The following is a 21,146-nucleotide window of genomic DNA, read 5'->3' on the forward strand; positions in this document are numbered from 1 at the left end:
TCTTGAGGACACATGAGTTAGTAGTTGATGGACAAAGGAAATGCATTATTTAGGAGTAGTGAGATATTAAGAAATTTTATAAGAATTTAAAAACATGGTAGACTAAAACAAGGAGGAAATGTGGGATGGAGATGAGCTCTTAGTACAACAGAAGTGCCAAGGATGGCATTCTGTCCAGCCCAGGGCAGGGAGGGAGAAGATGCTGAGCTAAGGAGGTCCACAAGAAAAATGAAATGAAAATAGCTCAGTTGTGTTTGACTCTTTGAGACCCCATGGACTGTAGCCCTCCAGGCTCCTCTGTCCACAGAATTCTCCAGGCCAGAATACTAGAGTGGGTAGCTCTTCCCTTCTCTAGGAGATCTCCCCAACCCAGGGATTTGAACCCAGGTCTCCAGCATTGCAGGCTAATTCTTTCCTGTCTGAGCTACCAGGGAAGCCTGGAGGTCCACAAGGATTTGATTAAATCTAGGGAGTAGGTGGCCATGGGAAAGTATTCCAGGGAAAGGAGACAGCATAACAAATGCTCCAAGGCAATTCATCCCAGAGCTGGTAGGGGAGTCCAGGCCCTAGGGTATCACTAAAGAGTTAACTTTGAGGAGAGGCAAGTCAGGCCTAAGACTTGCTCTCAGTGAGGTTGGGGAGAGCCCTTTTGTCAGGGAAAATCATGCTGTAGTGAGACACTGCTCTGTGGGAAGTGCAATGAGACCCTCAGTTGTGTGGAACAGAAAATACAGTTGAAATACGCTGCCATTGCCGAGAGGGAAGCATTCATTTCTTAAGCAGGACAGTGACAGGTTGGATCTTCTTAGGACCCATTCTCCATAGCAGCTGTGTGGAGAACGCGTGGAGCTGTGAGGAAGGGATAGCAGGTTGGAAGTTGTTGTCCAGGTAAAGCCTAACAAGGGCTTCAGTTTAGGCAATAGCAATACGATGGAATGAAGGGGACAGATTTGAAAAATCTTTGGGAAAATGGGAGTAGCCAGATTAGGTGATTAGTAGATGTGGGGAGTGTGGAAAAAGCATAACTTAGGGATGGTTGCCAAATTCAGACTTAAATTGAAGGAAGTCAGGAAAACCACTACACCATTCAGGTATGACCTAAATCAAATCCCTTTTGATTATACAGTGGAAGTGAGAAATAGATTTAAGGAACTAGATCTGATAGACAGAGTGCCTGATGAACTATGGATGGAGGTTCCTGACATTGTACAGGAGACAGGGATCAAGACCATCCCCAAGAAAAAGAAATGTCAAAAAGCAAAATGGCTGTCTGAGGAGGCCTTACAAATAGCTGTGAAAAGAAGAGAAGCGAAAAGCAAAGGAGAAAAGGAAAGATATACCCATTTGAATGCAGAGTTTCAAAGAATAGCAAGGAGAGATAAGAAAGCCTTCCTCAGCGATCAATGCAAAGAAACAGAGGAAAACAATAGAATGGGAAAGACTAGAGATCTCTTTTAGAAAATTAGATTTACCAAGGGAACATTTGATGCAAAGATGGGGTCAATAAAGGACAGAAATGGTATGGACCTAACAGAAGCAGAAGATATTAAGAAGAGGTGGTACACAGAAGAACTGTACAAAAAAGATCTTCACGACCCAGATAATCACGATGGTGTGATCACTGACCTAGAGCCAGACATCCTGGAATGTGAAGTCAAGTGGGCCTTAGGAAGCATCACTACGAACAAAGCTAGTGGAGGTGATAGAATTCCAGTTGAGCTATTTCAAATCCTAAAAGATGATGCTGTAAAAGTGCTGCACTCAACATGCCAGCAAATTTGGAAAACTCAGCAGTGGCCACAGGACTGGAAAATGTAAGTTTTCATTCCAATCCCAAAGAAAGGCAATGCCAAAGAATGCTCAAACTACTGCACAATTGCACTCATCTCATATGCTAGCAAAGTAATGCTCAAAATTCCCCAAGCCAGGCTTTAGTAATATGTGAACTGTGAACTTCCAGATGTTCAAGCTGATTTTAGAAAAGGCAGAGGAACCAGAGATCAAATTGCCAATATCTGCTGGATCATCAAAAAAGCAAGAGAGTTCCAGAAAAACATCTACTTCTGCTTTATTGACTATGCCAAAGCCTTTGACTGTGTGGATCACAATAAACTGTGAAAAATTCTGTAAGAGATGGGAATACCACACCACCTCACTTGCCTCTTGAGAAGCCTGTATGCAGGTCAGGAAGCAACAGTTAGAAGTGGACATGGAACAACAGACTGGTTCCAAATAGGAAAAGGAGTACATCAAGGCTATATATTGTCACCCTGCTTATTTAACTTATTAACCTGCAGAGTACATCATGAGAAACACTGGGCTGGATGAAGCACAAGCTGGAATCAAGACTGCTGGGAGAAATATCAATAACCTCAGATATGCAGATGACACCACCCTTATGGCAGAAAGTGAAGAAGAACTAAAGAGCCTCTTGATGAAAGTGAAAGAGGAGAGTGAAAAAGTTGGTTTAAAGCTCAGCATTTAGAAAACGAAGATCATGGCATCCAGTCCCATCAGTTCATGGGAAATAGATGGGGAAACAGTGGAAACAGTGTCAGACTTCATTTTTGGGGACTCCAAAATCACTGCAGATGGTGACTGCAGCCATGAAATTAAAAGATGCTTACTCCTTGGAAGGAAAGTTATGAGCAACCTTGACAGCATATTAAAAAAGCAGAGATATTACTTTGTCCACAAAGGTCCGTCTATTCAAGGTTGTGGTTTTTCCAGTAGTCATGTATGGATATGAGAGTTGGATCATAAAGAAAGCTGAGCACCGAAGAATTGATGGTTTTGAACTGTGGTGTTGGAGAAGACTCTTGAAGAATCCCTTGGACTACAAGGAGATCCAACCAGTCCATCCTAAAGGAGATCAGTCCTGGATGTTCATTGAAAGGACTGATGTTGAAGCTGAAACTCCAGTACTTTGGCCACCTAATGAGAAGAGCTGACTCATTTGAAAAGACCCTGATGCTGGGAAAGATTGAGGGCAGGAGGAGAAGGGGACGACAGAGGATGAGATGGCTGGATGGCATCCCCAACTCAATGGACATGAGTTTGTGTAAGCTCTGGGAGTTGGCGATGGACAGCGAGGCCTGGCCTGCTGCGGTTCATGGGGTTGCAAAGAGTCGGATGTGACTGAGCGACTGAACTGAACTGAAGGATGGCTCCTGGCCTTCAAGTCTCAGTGCCTAGGGAGATGGTAGTATGGAATCCTCAAGGAAGGGCCAGTTTGATGTGTAAGATGATGAGTTTGGTTTTGGACGTGTCCAGCTTGATATGCTATGAGACAGCAGGGTAAACATGCTCAGCAGGTAATCAGTGAAATGAGGCAGTACTGGAAAGACGTCTAGGCCAGTGACAGTTAAGACTGATCAGGTGTATCGGTGGCAGCTGAAAGGAGAATCAGAGCGTAGGAAGATTGAGGGGAGGAACGGTGTTTTTTATTCTGTGGTATCTCCTAATCTCAGAACCTTGTTAACACTGGATAAATATTTACTGAACAAATGAATATGTTTAATAAGAAGAGCATAAGATGAGACTAGAAAACTAGGAAATATCAAGACTTAAGGAACTTAAATGTCCACTGACAGATGAATGGATAAAGAAGGTGCGGGTTTATATATATACAGTGGAATCCTACTCAACCATAGAAAAGAATGAAATAAGGGCATTTCCAGCAACATGGATGGACCTAGAGACTATCATACTGAGTGAAGTAAGTCAGACAGAGAAAGACAGATATATGATATCACTTGTATATGATATCACGACTGAGCGACTCCACTTTCACTTTATATGTGACATCATAAAAAGATGATATGGATTGACTTACTTACAAAATAGGAATAGGCTCACAGACATGGAAAACAAACTTATGGTTACCAAAGTTTGAAGGGAGAAAGGGGAGAGAGGTAAATTAGGAATTTGGGATTAACAGATATACACCACTATATATAAAATAGATAAAAAACAAGGACCTATTTTATAGCACAGGGAAGTATAATCAATATCTTATAATAACCTATAATGAAAAAGAATCTGAAAAAGAATATATTTATATGTGTATGTATAACTGAATCACTTTGATGTATACTTCAAATACTGTAAATCAACTGTACTTCAACTATAGAAAAAAAGGGTGAACCTCAGGAAAAAGAAGAGAGAGGAAAGATACAGAGATACACATAGAATTGAAGATGCAGTGTTGTAAAGGCTAAGAAAGTGAAAGTGTTAGTTGCTGAGTTGTGTCTGACTCTTTGCAACCTCTTGGACTGTAGCCCACCAAGCTTCTCTGTTCGTGGAACTCTCCAGGCAAGAATACTAGGAATGGGTAGCCATTTCCTTCTCCCAGTTCTTTACCATCTGAGCCACCAGGGAAGCCCCATTGTAAAGGCTAAGGAAGTAGAATGTGTCTCGGAGAGCTTGATCATTAGTGTCAAATGCAGAAGGAAGCTGGCATAAAATAAATACATCACAGTTTCTTTCCGGGAGACAAAAGTTGCTAAGAAGTGAGGGCACGAAAGCAGACACGCAGCACAGAGTTGTGGTTAAAGTGTGGATTCTTCACAATCCAACTTACCCAGGCTTATAATTCTGGTTCTATTACTTTCTAGCTGTGTGCCTTTGGGCAAACCATGTAACCTCTCTGTGCATATCAGTAGAATGACAAGGAGTAATAGTGCCTAAATCATAGGTTGTTGTGGTAAGTAAATGAATTAGTACCTATAAAGTACTTGTGGAGTACTTATAGAGCACCCTGCCTGGCACCTAGGAAGCATGATTAAACTACTATTATTCTTTTAGCTGCCATAATAAAGATTCAGTCACTCATCACAATTCCCTCCCTGAGTACAACCCTCACTGTGACTGCTGGTTTACTACCTTAACTAGTTGCTGTCTCCAGCATGAAACAAATGAGTGCCAGAAATGATGCTGGGTACAACTCCAAAGGAGAAATGATCTGGTCTTAAAGACAGAGAACAGAAAAAAAAATCTTGGTTTTATGGTTGTAGTGTGTAAGTGCTCAGTCATTTCCAATGCACTGCAACCCCATGCCCATGGGTCCATGCCCTCTGCCAGGCTCCTCTGTCCATGAGATTTTTTAGGCAAGAATACTGGAGTGGATTGCCATCTCCTCCTCCAGGGGATCTTCCTGATCCAAGGATAAAACTGGTGTCTCCTGTATTTCAGGCAGATTCTTTACTGCTGAGCCACCAGGGAAGTTCTATGGTTGTAGTAATGAAGTGGAAAACATTGTTGTCAATGGTTTCTGGGAAGGCATTCAACAGTGAATACTCACGTGTGGTTTAATAGCAGCTGCATCAGCCACTGTCCAGTTCTGCTTTCTCTTGAGCATTTGATCAATGGTGAGGATATCAGTTGAGTAGCCTGAGGTAGGGTCAACAGGTTTTATATTTGCTGCCTTTATAAACATTTAAAAAAGAAGGTTAGTAACATATTTTAGTTGAATTACATAACAAAGACAAAATACACAGAAATATACTGTATTATGAAAGGGTGTGTGTATGATTTATAAGATTATTTCTACACCACTTGTCAGTTGCTTCAGGGCACCTGGTATAGTGCCATGTGTAAATGGCACCGAGCAAACTCTCTTTCTTAATAGTGAACCCTAGTCACAAGACAAGTATAGACCAGAGGATGGTTTATGTTTGGGATGGATTTGGGGAGTATAGAGAGGCACCAACTCATCCTCACGCAAACTTGCAAAGCATTGAAAATGACTGTGCCCTCCACAGAGCACAACCTGGACTACTTCCAAAATTCTCACAGGGAACCAGCCATCTGGTTTTCCCTGTTCCTGGGCTGCTGAACAGTGTTGATGGAAATCATATAAATATGCAGATTGCATTCTTTGAAAATGTGTATGGCCGAGGCTCATCCAGGTCCTCAGTACTGCTTGACATTACATTTCTTCATTTGCAGCTCTTACAGCTCTCACAGAGGCTGCTGGAAAACCAAACCTTTAAACTCCCTTAGCTAATGATCTTGTCTCTTCAAGTCTATCTAACATGAATTCTTTTTGCTCTTCTTTCCACCTTAGGATTTCTCCATCCTTAAACTCATTTTTTCCTCCTTCCCTCTTATATGTGAGAGTTTTTCCTGATTTTCAAGGTCTCTTTGTATATCTTTATTTATTCACCTCCCTTCAATTTACTTCTTTCCAGCGCTGGCTTCATGGGTCATACACCCATGAAGGGGTATGTAATTACACAGGGCCTTGTCAATAACCTCAGATATGCAGATGACACCACCCTTATGGCAGAAAGTGAAGAGGAACTAAAAAGCCTCTTGATGAAAGTGAAAGTGGAGAGTGAAAAAGTTAGCTTAAAGCTCAACATCCAGAAAACGAAGATCATGGCATCCGGTCCCACCACTTCATGGGAAATAGATGGGGAAACAGTGGAAACAGTGTCAGACTTTATTTTTCTGGGCTCCAAAATCACTACAGATGGTGACTGCAGCCATGAAATTAAAAGACACTTACTCCTTGGAAGGAAAGTTATGACCAACCTAGATAGCATATTCAAAAGCAGAGACATTACTTTGCCAACAAAGGTTTGTCTAGTCAAGGCTATGGTTTTTCGTGTGGTCATGTATGGATGTGAGAATTGGACTGTGAAGAAGGCTGAGCACCGAAGAATTGATGCTTTTGAATTGTGGTGTTGGAGAAGACTCTTGAGAGTCCCTTGGACTGCAAGGAGATCCAACCAGTCCATTCTGAAGGAGATCAGCCCTGGGATTTCTTTGGAAGGACTGATGCTAAAGCTGAAACTCCAGTACTTTGGCCACCTCATGCGAAGAGTTGACTCATTGGAAAAGACTCTGATGCTGGGAGGGATTGGGGGCAAGAGGAGAAGCGGACGACAGAGGATGAGATGGCTGGATGGCATCACTGACTCGATGGACGTGAATCTCAGTGAACTCTGGGAGTTGGTGATGGACAGGGAGGCCTGGCGTGCTGCGATTCATGGGGTCGCAAAGAGTCGGACACGACTGAGCGACTGATCTGATCTGAGTTTAGTTTAATGTTTTACATTGCTGTTTTTAAATTTTTAACTATTTTTGGACAAGGGGCCCTACATTTTCATTTTGTACTGGGCCTAGCCAGTCATGTAGCCAGTCTTGCCTCTCTTCTACATCTTCAAACATCTTCAGTTTCTCTTTAGGCAGTGGTTTTCAGCTTTGGCTGCATAGTGGAACTTTAAAAAATCCTGAGGCCAGGGCCCCATTCCCAGAGATTTGATTTAACTAGACAGAGTTGTGGCTAGGACAGCAGGACTGTAAAAGCTCTCCCTGGGGGTTCTGTTGTGCAACCAAGATTGAGAACCAGAGTTCCAAGGGTTCTTCTTCCTGGCTATAAAAGTGCTCATCTCTTACATCCTGAAACAGATATTTATAGACTCTGATTCTCCATCAAGCTATAGTTTCATGTTTTTCTTCCTGTTACAAAAACAGTTAAATTTTTGTAAGAGGATTTGATGCCCCCTCCCCACTGCTCCTTTGCATTATCAGTTTCTGAAGAGGCATGATAAAAATCTTCCACTGTGATTATGGATTTGCTTATTCATTTAATATTTATTTTTACCATGTATAATGCCTAAAAAGTCTAAAGCTAATCCTTATTATTCCATTAAATATCACCTTATCTGTCAATCTGTTACATACATACAGATTCAAAATAGTTTTATCTTTCTGATGATCAAAAGTTTCTTTAAATTGAAGTATAGTTGACTTTCCATTTCAGTTTCAAATGAACAAACAGTAATTCAACATTTAATAGATTATACCCCATACAAAGTTATCATAAAGTATTAGCTATACTCCCTGTATTGTACACTACATCCTTGTAACTTATTTTATATCTAGTGGTTTGTACCTCTTAATCTCCTTTACCTATTTTGCTCCTGTCCTCACCCTTCTCCCTCTTGGTAAACAGTTTGTTTTCTGTATCTGTGAATTTGTGTCTGTTTTATTTTTAAGATTCTCCTGATTATTAAAAACCATTAAATAGCATCTTTATGTTTTCCCTAAATTTTCTCTCCCCACCACAATATATGGATAACAGCTTATTTTGATTTGTATTTGCCTGATATTTCTTCTTCTGTCCCTTTATTTTCAAGTTTCTGTGTCATCATTTAGGTAAAAGGATATAAATCTTAAAACTACTTAAAAAATAAATCAGCACTCTTTCTTTTAAACTTGAAAATAATTTTTTCTTCCTTCCTCCTTATTATTTTTTTTAAACTGGTGTCTTTAATCGTTTCTTGTGTTACTGATATATTTGGATTTTTCTGCCTATTTTGTTTTGTACTTTCTATTTTCCCATGTTCTCTCTTTTTTCTTTTTTTTTTTTATTCCTCTATGGTTTGGCAATATTCATTTTAGTTTTTACTTATTATCTTCACATTTTTAACATTTACAATTAATGCAACAAATTATAGATTTACTCAATATTATAAGCCTCTCCCCAAACAATAAAAAGAACTTAGCTTTCATTCTGAGCACCACCCTCCTCATCTTCCATGTTAGCATGGTGTAGTATTTTAGTTCTTATTGTCTGATACTCTCCAAACCAGTACTTCTGTTTTTATTTCAGTATATAAATGTTTAATTCTAATTGCTTCTTTGGATTTTCATTTTCCCGGGTATATGTAAAATTTAATAAAATGTGTATGCTTTTCTCTCTTTTATCTCTCATGTCTTAAGTCCCATGTTTTCTCCAGCTTTTTGGTCTTGGGCAATCTAATATGGAAAGATAACGTCTCAGGGTAGTTTTAATTTGGATCTTTTACGAAGATGAGACTGAGTACCTTTTTATGTTTCTGAGAACTGTCTGCTCATATCTTTTGCTCATTTTTATAGGTTAGTTTTTTCTAATCACTTTGAAGCTCTCTGATGTATTAGAGAAGATAGCTCTTTGTATTATGAGCTGCAAATGTGACTTTTTTGCCATGTAGAATTTTATAATTATTTTTTAACTGTGCCACACAACATGCAGAATCTTAGTTCCCCAACCAGGGATTGAACCCATGACCTTTGCAGCAGAAGCATGTTGTCTTAACCACTGGACTGCTAGGGAAGTCCCTGAAACTTGAAAGTTTCATTCCTTGGTTTCTAATCAACATTTATAGTACATTAGATTAGATGTTATAATAGACTAGATTAAAATTATAGTATTATACATTTTTCAGCAATTTTAATGATTTTTTTAAATTAAATGAAATATTTATTGTTGTTGTTTAGTTGATAAGTCCAGAGAGGGCAATGCACCCTACTCCAGTACTCTTGTCTGGAAAATCCCATGGGCGGAGGAGCCCGGTAGGCTGCAGTCCATGGGGTCTCGAAGAGTCGGACACGACTGAGCGACTTCACTTTCACTTTTCACTTTCATGCATTGGAGAAGGAAATGGCAACCCACTCCAGTGTTCTTGCCTGGAGAATCCCAGGGATGGGGGAGCCTGGTGGGCTGCCGTCTATGGGGTTGCACAGAGTCGGACACGACTGAAGTGACTTAGCAGTAGCAGTTGCTAAGTCATGTCCATCTCTTGTGATCCCATAGTCTATAGCCTGCCAGGCTTCACTGTCCATGGGATTTCCCAGGTAAGAATACTGGAGTGGGTTGCCATTTCCTTTTATAGGGGATCTTCCTGACCCAGAAGACCCATGTGTCTTCTGCATTGGCAGATGGACTCTTTGCCACTGAGCTATGAGGGAAGCCTTGAACTATTTATACCTGGACTTTAAATTTAGGAACATGGCTATGGAGTCTGGTTTGAAATATCATGACTGAAAATATTTGTCATTAATAAGCACATTACTAGTTCTGTTAAGTTAGAACTTAAAAAACTAAATATTGAACTGATAGGACATAATCCAAATCCCACCTGTGTTTTCCAGTCTTTTTTATGGAAAAAATAGTTCTCAAAGAAATTCAGAGGTTCCTTTCTCTTCAGCATTTCTAATTTCTGTATGTCCTTGAATGGCTTTCCCATTACCACTCCATCCACATTAGGAAACAGTGGAAAGATGGGTATTTTTGAATATGGGCTATCTGAAGGAGGATTGCATTCTGAAAAGATAAAAACTGGTATCATGAAAAAATGTAAGAAGAAATTCCCATAGAAGACATAAATGTGATGCCTAATTTACTCTTTGCCTATTCATCTCCTCAGTGGCCCTGCCACCCCTTCTTCATTCTCCTGCTCCCACCACCCCACCCATCCACAGACTTTCAGCTTCATCCAGGTGTCTAGGGATTCAGGTAAAATGTACATTTGTTTCAAATGATATCTGTGTGACAGACCAGTCACTCAGAATAGGCTGTGGCCCTACTCTTAAAGTACTTGGCATCTAGTATTTATTTCTGACCAGTAATATACACATACATCCTTTACAATGGTGGGGAGAGGACAAATGACTCTTACTCTTGAGCTCGTCAAGAAATTTAAATAAATCCTTTTCTTTCATTATTGCAATCCGAGCAGCATTAGCGAAGGCAGCTGTGCTTGAGCTTGGAGGTGTGCATATGTCTGGCTTAAATCTCCTTTTTCCATAACCCGTAGTATCAGGGCTCCACACCATTCCTGAGGTGGTTTCCTGGAATTTTCTTCGGAAATAGCTAAGAAATAAAGATAATTTAAGAGATGGTTAAAAAGTGCCTGACTGTTGGATGGAAAGAAAAAAGAAGTTAATTTGCAAGTTATATATGCTGAATATGTTTAAGTTTAATTTGTATAGTCATTTAATATCATTTATGTGACATTTATAGAATATCTACTGACATTTTCCACAGACCATTTGATTACTTTATATATGCAGTCCCTGGGCTCTGGCTTCCTTCCTCTGCTCCAAGACTTCCCAGTCTTGTCTAGCAAAACACCTAGCAATTTTGATCTCTGACAAACCCTTAAATGGTATCAACTTGACTATAAACATTAGTCATGCCTACTATTATATTATTTTGTGGTTTGTTTTCTAAAATTGAAGTGCAGCTTCTGTACAATATCATATGCTGCAGGTGTATAATATAGTAATTTTATGCTGGGTTTTAAAATGCAACATTTTTTAAATTAAAAGAAATTCTCATTGCAGAGAATCTGGAAGAGTTAGAAAAGTATAAAGAAAATGTTACCAGTAATCTTATTATCCACAGATGTCTACAGTAAATCACTACTGTAATTCTTTATAGTGTGTGTGTGTGTGTGTACATGTGTGTGCAGTCATGTGTATGAATGTATTTAGGAGATATGTTACTGTGCATTTTAGGTTATAAATTCTTTATGTACCACAGGCTACATATGATAAAGGACTCTAATTCACAGCACAAACATTCCCAAAGGTATGTTTGGAATATCAGTGACAGGTCAGATTCCTTCTTGCTGCTGAGACACAGACTCCTCTTAGCAGCTGAGGTACGGATCTGGTTGCTCACTGCTTAGATGGAAAAATGTGTTTCTCACTGCTTTGCTGCAGTGGGGGCTTCAGTACCAAAGTGGAAGATCTCACAGTGTGCTGAGTGGAGGAATGTCCCAGAGAACAAGATATAGGACCTTGCTTCTCACTACTTCACAGGTTTCTTTCTACTACAGCATCAGGAGGCTTCACTTCTCTCTGGGATGGTGATGAGCAACCTTTCTTTTCCTCTCAGGAAGAGGGAAAGAACTTGTTCTAAATATTGGAGCTGCAGCAGTGGTTGGGTAGGAGATGTGCTGATCGTGTTCTGATTGGAATCTGGTTTGTAATCAGATACTTCCTTCCCTAACCTTTTTTAAAAAAATTTATTTTATATTGGAGTATAGTTGCTTAACAATGTTGTTAGTTACAAGTGTACCACAGAGTAGTTCAGTTATCCGTATCCATGTAGCTATTCTTTTTCATATTATTTACCCATTTAGGATACTACAGAGTATTGAGCAGAGTTCCCTGTAAGTCCCTGTGGTTACCTTTTTAAACTGTTTATTTTGTAGTGGGGTATAGCCGATTAACAAACAGTGTTGTGATAGTTTCAGGTGATAGCGAAGGCACTCACCCATACATACACATGCATTCATTCTCCTCCAAACTCCCTCCCTTCCAGGCTGCCACGTAACATTCACTGAACAGAGTTCTATGTGCTATACAGTAGGTCCTTGTTGGTTATCCATTTTAAATGTAGCAGTGTGTACATGTCCATCCCAAATCACCTAACTATTCCTTCCCCCTGTTCCTCGCCCCAGAAACCATAAGCTCATTCTCTGTTTGCGAGTCTGTTTCTGTTTTGTAAATAAGTTCATCTGTGTCATTTTTAAAAGATTCCACATATAAGCGTTATCATATCATACTTGTCTTTCTCTGCCTGGCTTACTTAGTAGGATAATCTCCAGGTTTATCCATGTTGCTGCAAATGTCATGATTTCGTTCTTTTTAACGGCTGAGTAATATTCCATTGTATATATGTATCACATCTTCTTTATCCATTCATCTATCAATGGACATTTTGGTTGCATGCATGTATACAGTGCTGCAATGAATGCTGGATATATCCTTTCAAACCAGGTTTTTCTCTGATATATGCCCAGGAGTGGGATTGCTGGGTCATATGGTAGCTCTAGTTTTAGTTTCTTAAGGAACCTGAATGTTATTTTCCATAGTGGCTGTGACCAACTTATAGCACCACCAGCAGTTTAGTAGGGTTCCCTTTTCTCCATTCTCTCCAGTATTTATTGGCTGTAGACTTTTTGATGATGGTCATTCTGATTGATGTGAGGTGATATCTCAATGTAGTTTTGAGTTGTATTTCTCAATAAACTGTGGAAAATTCTGAAAGAGATGGGAATACCAGACCACCTGACCTGCCTCTTGAGAAGCCTGTATGCAGGTCAGGAAGCAACAGTTAGAAGTGGACATGGAACAACAGACTGGTTCCAAATAGGAAAAGGAGTACATCAAGGCTATATATTGTCACCCTGCTTATTTAACTTATTAACCTGCAGAGTACATCATGAGAAACACTGGGCTGGATGAAGCAAAAGCTGGAATCAAGATGGCCATGAAAAATATCAATAACCTCAGATATGCAGATGACAGCACTCTTATGGCAGAAAGTGAAGAAGAACTAAAGAGCCTCTTGCTGAAAGTGAAAGAAGAGAGTGAAAAAGTTGGTTTAAAGCTCAGCATTTAGAAAACGAAGATCATGGCATCCAGTCCCATCACTTCATGGCAAATAGATGGGGAAACAGTGGCTGACTTTATTTTTGGGGGCTCCAAAATCACTGAAGATGGTGATTGCACCCATGAAATTAAAAGACACTTGCTCCTTGGAAGGAAAGTTATGACCAACCTAGACAGCATATTCAAAAGCAGGGGAATTACTTTGCCAACAAAGGTCCATCTAGTCAACCACAAGGCTGTGGTTTTTCCAGTGGTCATGTATGGATGTAAGAGTTGGACTATAAAGAAAGCTGAGCGCCAAAGAATTGATGGTTTTGAACTGTGGTGTTGGAGAAGACTCTTGAGAGTCCCTTGGACTGAAAGGAGATCCAACAAGTCCATCCTAAAGGAGATCAGTCCTGGGTGTTCATTGGAGGGACTGATGTTGAAACTGAAACTCCAATACTTTGGCCACATGATGAAAAGAGCTGACTCATTTGAAAAGACCCTGATGCTGGGAAAGATTGAGGGCAGGAGGAGAAGGGGATGACAAAGGATGAGATGGTTGGATGGCATCACTGATCCGATGGACATGGGTTTGGGTGGACTGTGGGAGTTGGTGATGAACAAGGAGGCCTGGCGTGCTGCGGTTCATGGGGTTGCAAAGAGTCGGACATGCCTGAGCGACTGAACTGAACTGAATGATTAACAATGTTGAGCATCTTCTCATGTGCTTCTTGGCCATCTGTATGCCTTCTTTGGAGAAATTTCTATTTAGGTCTTCTGCTCATTTTTTGATTCGTTGATTTGTAAAAAATTAATTAATTTATTTATTTTTGGTTGTGCTGGGTCTTCACTGCTGCACAAGCGTTTCTCTAGTTGAGGGAAACAGGGGCTACTCTTGTTGTGGTACACAGGCTTCTTGTGGTGGTGGTTTCTCTTGTTGCTGAGCACAGGCTGTAGGACGTGTGGGCTTCAGTAATCGCGGCAGATGGGCTCAGCAGTTGCTGCTTCCGGGCTCTACAGCACAGGCTCAACAGCTGAGGCGTGTGGGCTTAGCTGCTCTGTTGGGCTTAGCTGCTCTGTGGCGTATGAGATCTTCCTGGATCAGGGGTCAAACCTGTGTCTCCTGCATTGGCAGGTGGTTTCTTTACCACCGAGCCACCAGGGAAGTGCAGGGTTGTTTGTTTTTTTCATGTTGAGCCACTTGTACTTCCTCTTCTCATCTTGAATCCATCCATCCACAATGTTCTCACTTGCCTCTAAATACAGAATAATGCTTGTTTCTCTCAGTGTAATTTAATTCCTACCATGTTCTTTAAGGCTCATCTTTCTCTTCTTTCAAAGGAATCCCTACAGACTTGATGGCTCTGGTGTAGTCCTCAAACCAGCAGCAGCAGCAGCAGCAGCAGCATTGGGAACTTCCTAGAAATATAAATTCTTGGGCCTCACACAAACCTCCTGAATCAGAAACCCTGGAGTCCAGTGATGTGGTTTGACAATTGCTCTAGGTAATCTTGATGCATGCCCAAGTTTGAAAACTGTTGTTCTAGTCTACACTTCCCCTTCCCTGAAACTCTAATCTTTGTCTGATAATTGTATACCAGGTTATGTTTACAACTCTTTCCTTTCTTCCCTCTTTCCCTTCTTTCCTTCCTTCCTTTTTTCCTGTTTCAATCTTTCTTCACTAACACAGGTTTTCCTTATCTATCTCTTGATCTTTGGATGTAGATTCATACTTAAGAGTGAGAATAAATACTCTTTAAGGCCAACTGGAAGCTCTTTGGCATGGTGGGTCTTATTGAGTAGGAAGTTTACTGTCAGGTAACTGATTGGAGCATTGTTTCATTACGGGTCTTTTAATTGTGGTTGTCCGGGTTTTTTCTCTCTGTGGTTGTCTAGTCAATTTCTCTGGAGAGGGGTCCTCTAATATTTTATCTAGTATAAAAATCTAGCTGTTAATGGGATTTAGGGAAGGGGAAGGTGGCTGGTAGAGTCTCACCATTCAGTAAGTGGAATTGCATGTAACCCTGTTTTCACTGATACCCTCATCCTCAGTTATGTCTGATCTCCCTGAGCCCAAACAATCTTTCTGGTACAACCTCTTCAGAGAGTTAACTGCCAAGCAGTCACTTGGTTGTGTGGGGTTAGAGAGAGGAATCTAAGGGTCAACCTGCTTCTCAATGCTACTTTCAACTAGTATTTGTATTCTGGGCTCCCTACACCTCTGCTTTATCGAGCCCATCTTTGCATGAAATGTTCCCTTGGTAAATCTAATTTTCTTGAAGAGATCACTAGTCTTTCCCATTCTGTTGTTTTCTTCTATTTCTTTGCATTGATCGCTGAGGAAGGCTTTCTTATCTCTCCTTGCTATTCTTTGGAACTCTGCATTCAGATGCTTATATCTTTCCTTTTCTCCTTTGCTTTTTGCTTCTCTTCTTTTCACAGCTCTTTGTAAGGCCTCCTCAGACAGCCATTTTGCTTTTTTGCATTTCTTTTCCACGGGGATGGTCTTGATCCCTGTCTCCTGTACAATGTCATGAACCTCTGTCCATAGTTCATCAGGCATTGATGCTGAAGCTGAAACTCCAATACTTTGGCCACCTCATGCGAAAAGTTGACTCATTGGAAAAGACCCTGATGCTGGGAGAGATTGGGGGCAGGAGGAGAGGATGGGGATTGGGGACGACAGAAGATGAGATGGCTGGATGGCATCACCAACTTGATGAACATTAGTTTGGGTAAATTCCAGGAGTTGGTGATGGACAGGGAGGCCTGGCATGCTGTGATTCATGGGGTCACAAAGAGTCAGACACGACTGAGCAACTGAGCTGACTGACTGACACCTCTGCTGCCTTTAGAGGTTCCTAGTGTCTCAATTCCTGAGTGTTTCAAGTGTTCTGCAGTGAGAACTGGCTTGCTTCTTGACCTTCTCTACTGAAGCCATTCAAGTTTAAGCTTCTTCTGATCTCACTAGCCTATAAAGAGTCATTCATTTCCTGTCCAACTTCCAATTATGTTGATATCATTTTTCAGCTCTTATTCCTGTTTTTATGCCCTCTAAGATGCTTTTACTATTATTTTAGTGCAATTTCAGAAGGGAGAAAAAGTTAAAACATGCACTTATTCTAGTATATTTAACATGACTGCTATTTTTTAACCCTCTAAACCTTGGCTTTCTTCCCATCACCCTTTTGGAACTGAAGTTCACTTACGATTTCTTAAACTACCAAAGCTAATTCCATCCATTCAGTCCTCATTTTACCTGGCCTCACTTTAGTATTTAATACTGGTATAAAACCTCTCCTGTTGAATTTATCTGTGACCTTGGTTTCTCTATTCCTTACTATCCTGGTTCTCTTCTTTTTTTTCAATTTGGCTGTACTGGGTCTTAGTTGCAGCATGTGGGATCTTCATTGCCAAGTATGTGAGGATTAGAATAGATAATATGTATATTCTATGCTTATATACATAGGTGAAAGTGAAAGTGTTAGTCGCTTAGTCATGTCTGACTCTTGCAACTCCACGAACTATAGCCTGCCAGGCTCTTCTGTCCATGGAATTCAGGCAAGAATACTGGAGTGGGTAGCCATTGCCTTCTCCAAGGGATTTTCCCAACCCAGGTATCGAACCCAGGTCTTCTGCATTGCAGGTAGACTCTTTACCTTCTGATCCACCAGGGAAGCCCATATACATAACACATAATGATAATAGTTAACATTCATTGAGGTCTTATGTTTGCTAAGCAGTGTACCTGCATTACCAGATGTCCTTACAATTGCCCTATAATTGTGTTACAGGTATTACTATTCTCATTCTACAGATGAGGAAACTGAGGCTCAGAGGTTAAGAATGTGATACATTTGTGTACCAATATCAGTGATTTAACACATGTATTTGACTTGGAATGAAGTGTAGAATGTTGCATACCCTCTGTTCTACATCTGATCGAGGTGGGGGACAGTATAAAGAAATTACCTGTTGAGGAGCAGAGGATATTTTACATTGTTGGTGGTATTCTATAATTTTAAATCTCTTTAAGTGGGATAGTAGAATTCTTTGAAAGAATAATGCTTTTCAAAGTAGAATGCTTTGAAAAGACTGATAATGGCAACATTTAATTTTTGCAATACCATGATAGAACTATATTGAGGAAATGTACCTCTAGTGACATTTGCTGGAATAAACACATTTGGGTGTGAGAATATTCCCTTATCCTATTCTAAAGTCTAATTTTGGCTCTGCTCCAGTCCAAAGACTACTTTGGGAGGTATGACATTGCTGCCCTTTGTCCCAAAGGACTTTTTCAGAGCTCCCGAGAGATCCAGAGTGAATGGGAGTATCTTACATTCAAACTCAGTTTCCAAGCTCACCCCAAGTCATTCCAGAACAGTCTTATTCCTCTGTAGTTTTCCAGCCCAGAGCAGGAGAAGCTGAACTTTTATTTTTTTGGTCATGTTGCTGGGCTTGCAGGATCTCAGTTCCCTTATCAGGGATTGAACCTGGGTCACCACACTGAAAGCCTGGAATCTTAACCACCAGGCCACTAGGGAACTTCCGAAGCTGAACTTTCTGGGCTATCTTAGGCTCTCAGTGGGGTCCTGAGATGGTCTGAATCAGCCTTGCAGTTTCAGAACTAGGCAGTGCTATGAGGTCTCATGTTGCGGCACATGAGTAGCTAGCTGCCTGCGCACCTTCTCCTTGTTTCGGGGCAGATCTGTGGAGATGTTAGGATGTCAGGGAGAGGCAGTTGCCTTGTAAAGTCCTCCTAAGTGTTGCTGAAGTCATTTTTGTTCCTTTGCCACCTACCTTACTATTTCCGATATTGCCTTTTTGGGTAAGGCTGAAGTCTCTATAAGCTTTGATAGGATTTCAAACAACAGGATCCCTGGGTTGCCAGCTAAATCTAAACAGGTCCCCTTTTCTGGAACTATGGAGGGGAAAAAAAAGATTCAAAATGCCTTCTGAAAAAAAATTATCATAAAAAGTGTTAAAGTGACAGTCATTTTACTGTATATACAATATTAAAACCAAGTCAAAAACTAAAGAATTATAAACAAACATTAGAAGTCTGTTCTGTTTGGCAGGAAGGTCATTTTGATTACTGAACAGACAAAATAATCATGGGATTTAAAATGAAATACTTTTAGTTCAGTGACTTCTAAGTAAATGTAGTAATACATTTAACATAAACATGAATTATGTGTTAAGGACTATTGTTCCGTTCGTCTATGAAAAGGAACTGCTGATAAACATAACTCTGGTGTGCAGGCAAACCCTTGTTACTATAGCGATACTTGAAACAGTAACTTCTGTTTATACTAAGACAGTTCATAGCTTATGAAAGGATGTCTTTTTAAAAACTGTATACAGTATCTGGAATTTGGAATGTATTTATCTGGAAAACATGATATGAATAAGGTCAGATTTTCCAAGGCAGCTTGTTAAACTTGTAAACAAACCATGGAGAACTAATAGCAATAATTTGAGTGTATCTCCAAGTTGTTTAAACCTTGTGTGAGAACATGTTCTGGAACCTCCAGCAGACTCTCCTGCTCTCACACTGAGGGCAGAGGTTTATTGGGGTGAGGAAGATTTTTTCAAGAATAGTGAATTATCTATACCCAAATATGCATGAGAGAGACAGCGTTTTCCTAAAAATATATGAAATGAAAGTGTTGGTCACTTAGCCCATGGACTGTAGCCCACCAGGCTCCTTTGTCCATGGAATTCTCTAGGCAAGAATACTGGAGTGGATTGCCATTTCCTCCTCCAGGAGGTCTTCCCAACTCAGGAATCGAACCCAGGTCTCCTGCATTGCAGGCAGATTCTTTACTGCCTGAGCCACTGGGGAAGCCCCAAACATTTACAGTGCTATAGGTATACATTTTTCTTTTGTAAGAGTAGTACCTCCCAAAGTAGCACATGCATTTGGTAAAGAATTAAAGTAATATAAAGTGTAGGTCGCTCAGTTGTGTCCATCTCTGCAAGTCCATGGACCATAGCCTGCTAGGCTCCTCTGTCCATGGAATTCTCCAGGCAAGAATACTGGAGTGGTAGATAAATATAAAAGGTGACCAAAATTTTCTACACCACTGCCTGACGGTTCTCACTCAAGTCCAAAAAGCAGTGTGTCCTGCAGAAGGACTTGATGGATTTAAGTTAAAATTCTAAAACTGTATCAATTTCCTTAGCAAAATTTGTTTTAAGAGAAGCAGTACAAAAGTAAATCACATCCCAGACTACACCTGCCTGATTGGAGGTCTAAAGGAACAATATTTACTATGCAGTGAATTGCAACTACCCCACTGCCATCTATTTAGCAACATACTTACCCACAGCCTTAAGGAAGCGGTTCTTATCTGTTAGCACCTTTAAAAAGTCTGAGAAGTTCACCTTCCCATCCTCTGCAACAGAGATCCAAGGGTCAGAACAAGGCTATATTCACCTTCCCATTTCACATATATCTCTATATTTTATTATTAGGCTATCCCTGAATTGTACCCCTTTCCTCTAAAATTAAAGGATAACAACTGCTATTAGAGTGTGTTTCAATGAAAGGATAAAAATTTGGGCAGAGTTAGTGGAAACAAGTGACACTTCAATTAAATGGTGACTGACTCCCATGAAGGGTGCTGCTGATTGACTGGGACACTGGCAGGTGAGTGGGGTGTGGTGGGAAAAGGTATTGTGCTGAATACTTATTCCACACAACATACCAGCTTGGGCTACTAACCACTAGTATCCAAAGAAAACACTACTTACATGCTTAAAAAAATATCAATAAAAGTGGTGTGGCATTTAAGATTCAATATAGGTAGCTCTAGTGATGGAAGGAAGATTTGTACCATTATGATTCAAACAGAAACAAAGGGCTTGGATATCCTTGCTAATGCAGGCAGATATGGTAGAGCATTCTGGGAAGAAGAAAACTAGACCTAACTACAGTACTCTTGCCTGGAAAATCCCATGGACAGAGGAGCCTGGTAGGCTGCAGTCCATGGGGTCGCTAAGAGTCGGGCATGACTGAGAGACTTCACTTTCACTTTTCACTTTCATGCATTGGAGAAGGAAATGGCAACCCACTCCAGTATTCTTGCCTGGAAAATCCAGGGGACAGAGGAGCCTAGTGGGCTGCCGTCTATGGGTTCGCACAGAGTCGGACACAACTGAAGCGACTTAGCAGCAGCAGCATCTTGATATAAGAGAAGTCACCTTAGGCCTAAGCCATTTTGTCATCTAAATCTGGCCACAGTGCTTGTCCTTGTAGAAGAATAAGCTATATTCTAGTGAAGTGAGTGAAAGTCACTCAGTCATGTCTGATTCTTTGTGACTCCATGGACCATTCAGTCCATGGAATTCTCCAGGTCAGAATACTGGAGTGGGCAGCCTTTCCATTCTCCCAGGGGTTCTTCCCAACCCAGGGATCGAACCCAAGTCTCCTGCATTGCAGGCAATTCTTTACCAGCTGAGTTACATAGTTAATTATTTTAAAGGAATGAAGAATGTAAAACCAAACAGGTATTACCAGGAGATAATATATCAGTTGTAAAGACTCCCACTTCAGTTTCTAAGGTAAAGATTAGCCTGAAGCACATTCTTGAGCTGTTTTGCAGGATCCAAACCCCCTTGAGCTCTAAACCACCAAACTACCTAGAGCCTCAGGATGGTAGATGCTGACCTTTGCTGACCAGCATGACCTCCATCAACTAGAGGCTGGGCTCTGTTTGACCTTTGCCCCAGTTCTGTGCTGCATACTCCTTTGCTCAAGCCCCTCCATGAATAGGTATGCATCCTTAGCTTAAAAACCTCTCCAATATTGCAGTTGGGGAGAAATTGCTTTGGGAAATATCCTCAGTGTTCTCCTTACTTATTGCAAGTAATGAATCCTCCCTTCTTCTGCTCTTAGGCTTGGTTGTGTCTTTTGGCTCAACACCCAGTAAGAGGTGAGTCCAGTTTTTGAGTAACAGTAACAGGTTATTTTTGAAATT

General features: G+C 40.6%; 1 protein-coding gene across 1 annotated transcript in view; it reads right to left on the reverse strand.

The window, feature by feature from the left end:
- EFCAB3 (EF-hand calcium binding domain 3) overlaps positions 1 to 21,146 on the reverse strand; it is a 467,300-nt gene that overhangs the window by 598 nt on the left and 445,556 nt on the right. Inside the window, exons 100-104 of the mRNA XM_086357127.1 lie at positions 19,491 to 19,562; positions 17,965 to 18,085; positions 10,452 to 10,645; positions 9,912 to 10,096; positions 5,303 to 5,425 (exon numbers count right to left, since the gene is read on the reverse strand). Coding sequence (XP_086213253.1) covers positions 5,303 to 5,425; positions 9,912 to 10,096; positions 10,452 to 10,645; positions 17,965 to 18,085; positions 19,491 to 19,562 — 695 coding nt within the window. The remainder of the gene's footprint in view (positions 1 to 5,302; positions 5,426 to 9,911; positions 10,097 to 10,451; positions 10,646 to 17,964; positions 18,086 to 19,490; positions 19,563 to 21,146) is intronic.

Source organism: Bos grunniens, chromosome 19 (genome assembly GCF_055505025.1).
Source record: "Bos grunniens cultivar Pamir isolate PY7600 chromosome 19, Bosgru_T2T1.0, whole genome shotgun sequence".
NCBI lineage: Eukaryota > Metazoa > Chordata > Mammalia > Artiodactyla > Bovidae > Bos > Bos grunniens.